This window comes from Acanthisitta chloris, unplaced genomic scaffold (genome assembly GCF_000695815.1).
Source record: "Acanthisitta chloris isolate BGI_N310 unplaced genomic scaffold, ASM69581v1 scaffold29724, whole genome shotgun sequence".
In the NCBI taxonomy this organism is placed as follows: domain Eukaryota; kingdom Metazoa; phylum Chordata; class Aves; order Passeriformes; family Acanthisittidae; genus Acanthisitta; species Acanthisitta chloris.
The window spans coordinates 1-4,420 of NW_008668080.1; the positions used below are offsets into that span (position 1 = coordinate 1).

General features: G+C 55.2%; 1 protein-coding gene across 1 annotated transcript; it reads left to right on the forward strand.

Moving 5' to 3' along the window:
• Positions 1 to 55: 55 nt before the first annotated feature.
• On the forward strand, positions 56 to 4,375 carry AUP1 (ancient ubiquitous protein 1; the record flags this gene model as incomplete). Its single annotated transcript, XM_009072771.1, has 4 exons — positions 56 to 206; positions 1,354 to 1,541; positions 1,706 to 1,778; positions 4,302 to 4,375. Coding segments are annotated over 4 exons (486 nt in total), but the record flags the coding sequence as incomplete, so codon positions are not given.
• Between the last annotated feature and the right edge of the window lie 45 nt (positions 4,376 to 4,420).

Below are 4,420 nucleotides of genomic sequence, written 5' to 3' on the forward strand. Positions count from 1 at the left end.
GTAAGCAGCGGCTCAGAGGGCAGGACCTGAGCACGCCCCTTCCGGGCCCTCGCAGGTTTGTGGTCCGTGTGATGTGCTCCGTGCTGGGCCTGTTGGTGCGGCAGAGTGACCTGCGGCCGCGCGGGGCCGGTGCCAGGGTCTTCATCGCCAACCACGTCACACACTTCGACCACAACGTCGTCAGCCTCCTCACCCCCTGCAACACGGTGAGAGCTGCGCGCGGGGCTCCTCCCCGGGGCGGGGAACGAGGGCTCCTCCCGGCTTTGGTCTGGCCTCGGTGGGAAGGGTTCTCACAGCCCATCCAGTGCCACCCTAGTCCCTGTGCAGGCGCACCTTCCCCCAGACCAGGTTGCTCCAAGTCCCGTCCAACCTGGGCTTGAACACTGCCAGTGTCTGGGCAGCCACAGTTTCTCTGGGCAAGCTGTGCCAGTGCCTCAGCACCCTCACAGGGAAAAATGTCTTCACAATACCCGGCCTAAATTTCCTCTCTTCCACTTTGTACCTTTTACTCCTTGTCCTGTCACTCCAGTACCTGACAGAGTCCCTCTCCAGCTTCCCTTAGGCCCTTCAAATCCTGGAAGTTGCACTTCCAGTTCTGATTTATTAACCCAGGATTGTACAAGCCTTGAGGTGTTTTCTGTGGTTCAGTGTCACTCTTGGGCTCTGTGTGAATAAACAGAACAGGGCGAGGAAAAACAGCAGCAGTTGTTCCTGTGGGTGTTGAGTTTGGTGGAAAAACATTCAGATCCCAGCAGCTGTTTCCTTCTCTGCCCTTTCAGATCCAGGGGGCAGGAGCAGGCTGCTTGTGAAGTTTCCCCCAGCACTAGGTGTTGTTTTGGGGGGACAGTTGGGTGCACTGAGAGAGCTGTGTGTCAGTGGTGCTTGAGTTGTTCTGGCCTTTCCCTGTTCTCCTGTGAAATTCCTTGTGTGTGGAGTTCTGAGTCAAGAGGCTCTGGGTGAGTCCTGTGTCCTGCACAGCCACAGATTTCCCCCTGACCCAGAGAGGAATGACTCCTGGAAGCAGTGTGTGTCCTGCCAGGCATATCAGGCACTGTTGGAGAGAGCACAAGGAACAGGAGCAGGGGAAGTCCGTGTCTCTGGCAGGCAGGGCACAGCCTGAACTGAAGGTTTGGAATCCAGTTCCTGGGTGATTGGGAGCAGAGCAGGTCCTGAGGCCTGGCAGTAGTGTGTTCTCTGCCACCAGTGCTGTCAACCCACAGGTCACCCTGAGCCCCAGAGGAGGTTTTGATGATAAGCAGGAGTTTTGTCTCTGTCAGCTGGAAGGTTCTTGGAGGGACAGGTGGGCCCAGAGGGACAGGCTGGGCAGTCTTCTCACTCCTGCTCTCCCTGCAGCCTGCCCTGAACGGAGCCCCAGGGTTCCTCTGCTGGTCCCGGGGGTTCATGGAGCTGGGAGTGACAGGCAGCCGCTCGGAGCTGGTGGATTCCCTGAAGGTGTACTCGTCTCACCACGGAAACCCTCCACTGCTGCTGTTCCCAGAGGAGGCAGCCACCAACGGCCGGGCCGGGCTGCTCCGCTTCAGGTGTGGCAATGGGAATTCCTGTGGTGGGGTGGCTTGGGATGGCTCCAGGCAGCTGGCGTTCCTGTGGTGGGGTGGCTCAGAGTGGCTCTAGGGAGCTGGCATTCCCATGGTGGGGTGCCTCGGGATGGCTCCAGGGTCACTCACTGCAGAATTCCTCCTTCTAGCTCCTGGCCATTCTCAATCCTGGATGTGGTCCAGCCCGTTGCCCTCCAGGTCCGGAGGCCATTGGTTGCTGTGGTGAGTGAGTGGTATGGGGAGGGGGTGCAGAGTGGGTGCTGTGCCACTGCTGCTCATTCTGCTCCTGCTCTGGAGCCTGTGATTGCAGCCTGGCCCGATGACCTTCACCCCGGGACCAGCTGCTCAGAGCTAATGCTGTTCCCAAGTGCCTGTTGTGGGAGTTTGGCTCAGTCAGGACTCTTCTAGCTATATTGGGCAGTCGGATAGATGTCTGGTGGTCCAGCTGGCTGTCAGCGTGCCTCTGGCTTCCATGGCCAGCGCTGTCTCCTCTCCTCTTGGAGAGCTCTGTGCTGTGAAACACCAGCTCCAGCCCCTCAGAGCAGCTGATGTGCCAAAGGTCATGCAGGACCCTGGAGGCTCCTGAGCTCATGCCCCAAACACTGACACAGGACATGATGCAAGAGCAGTCCTGGACAAGGGGCAATGTTCAGGATGGCAACACCAAAGGGATTGCAGGGAAACTGCTCTCAGTGAGGCTTTATTGAATTTCTTATGATTTATGGAGCTGTTTGATTAAAAGACACTGAGCTGTTACATTTGTGCGACGCTTTGGTGGGTTCTCTGCTGTCCATCTCCTCAGGGCAGAGTTAGAGCCACTTACCAGCAGGTCACAGGTCGTGATGCCTGCACTAAGGCAGCAGCTTGCAGGTGTTTTAGGTGAGACTCTGCCAGGGATTTATGTTCCCCCCTGTACAGCTTGGGGCTCTGGCAGCACTGAGGTCCTTGGTGGTGAGTGCCAGGCTAGTGAGTGAGTCCAGGTCATCCGCTGATCAGTGACCACAGGGAGCTGCCAGTCACAGCTGTCCCTCCTGTGTCTGGTGTGTCTGTGGGGCATAACAAAGGAATCCTGGCAGGGTGAGGAGTCAGCTGGATGTGTGCAGGGATGGGAATCCTTGGGGAAGCTTTGTTGAGTCCTGTCAGGACAGAGAGCTGAGGCAGAGCTCAGGGAGGCCCCAGGTGTGAGGGGAACCCAGAGAGCAGTACTCTCAGGTGCTCAGTGCAGCAGAGAGGAGGCAGTGGAGCTGCGGATGGCTGTGGCACACTGGGAAGAGGCTCTGCAGTGGAGAATTGTTGTTAGGTTGTGACAAAGCTCACAGCAGCCTTGCCAGGGCTGGGATGGAACTCTGGGGCTGCACAGGTTCAGTTTTGGGTGAAGATGCAGTTTTGTAGTGAGGATACTGTACATTTTTTGAATGGCTACTCAAATGGAAGAGATCTCCCGTTCTGGACAATTTATAAGGAATGTTTTGGTTCTTATGGGTTTGGCTCCTCTGAGAAATTCTGAGGTGTGACAAGTTGTGCGTTTGTTTGTGCATCCCTTCCCTTGTGCATGTTGAGGAACAGCACACACACATCTGCAGATCTGTGTGAATGTGCTGGTTACAGTCACTTCATGGCTCAGGTTTTACCTCCAGAGGCTGAGCAGGACTTTGTACTTCCTACATATTGGCTGAGTAAAACCTGGTGTATATCTGGTGTGATTTTTAAACCATCAGAACCTTCGAGGACCAGAGATGTGACACCTTGAATGGTTCGATCGGTGATTAGTGAAAACTTCATTAAACACTTGTGTGGTATATACCAGACACTGGGCTGAGCAAACCACCAAATTTGAAGTTAAGAAAATTTTCTCCAGCTCCAGTGGCCTGGAGCCTTGCAGGAAGGGGTTGTTCTGTGGCACAGGCAGTGTAACTGGATTCTGGCTGTGGCATCACCGTAGGCATTTGGGTTTGGTGTTCTGAGATCTGTTTGCCCAGGAGCTGAGGCTCTTCTGTTCCGCTCAGGGCTGGGGTTTCTGGGCCTTTCTCATTTACAGCTTCTCAGGCCATGGGATAAACCAGGCATGAGCCTATCTGAGGGTCATGGAATTGTTTGGGTTGGAAAATCCCTCTGAGCCCTTAAAGTCCAGCAATTTCCCCAGCACTGCCAAGGCCACCACTGACATGTCCCCAAGTGCCACATTCACGCCGCTGTTAAATTCCCCCAAGCACGTGACTTTCCCCCTCCCCTGGGCAACTGTGCCAGGGCTGGACATACCTTTCCAGGAGGGATTGTTCCAATATGCAACCTAAACCTCCCCTGGCACAACTTGAGGCTGTTTCCTTTTTCCTGTGGTTCTTCCTTGGGAGAGCTTACAGGAGCTGGGACATCACAGGGGCTGTGCCCATCAGAATGAGGGAGGATTGTTCTTGATTCCAAGGAAGTGTTAGTAGGTCTTCAGGCATTTTTGGTGCTTTCGAAAGGCACAGACGAATGTGAGAATACTGAGGGCAAGTCTTGCTGCTGTCCTAGTGGGAGGAAAAGGTGAATTGGAGCAGTGAAAACTGATAATGACTAATGAGGGTGAAGCTGCCCTGGGCCTTGCCCTCCATGCTCTGGTTTTGCTGTTCCCCCTTTCCCAGTCCTCTGCACCTCTGCCCATGTATCCCTGATGTGCTGCTGTGGCTCAGGGATGCTCTGCCCACCTGCCTCCCCCATGGAGCCCAGAGCATGGGTGGGATCTCATTGTGCTCTCTTCCCCAGAGCGTGGCTGACTCCTCCTGGATCACAGAGCTGCTCTGGACCTTCTTTGTTCCCTTCACAGTATATCAAGTAAGGTACTACGTCTCTCTCTTCCCTTTGGGGCAGGGATGGGGGTGGGC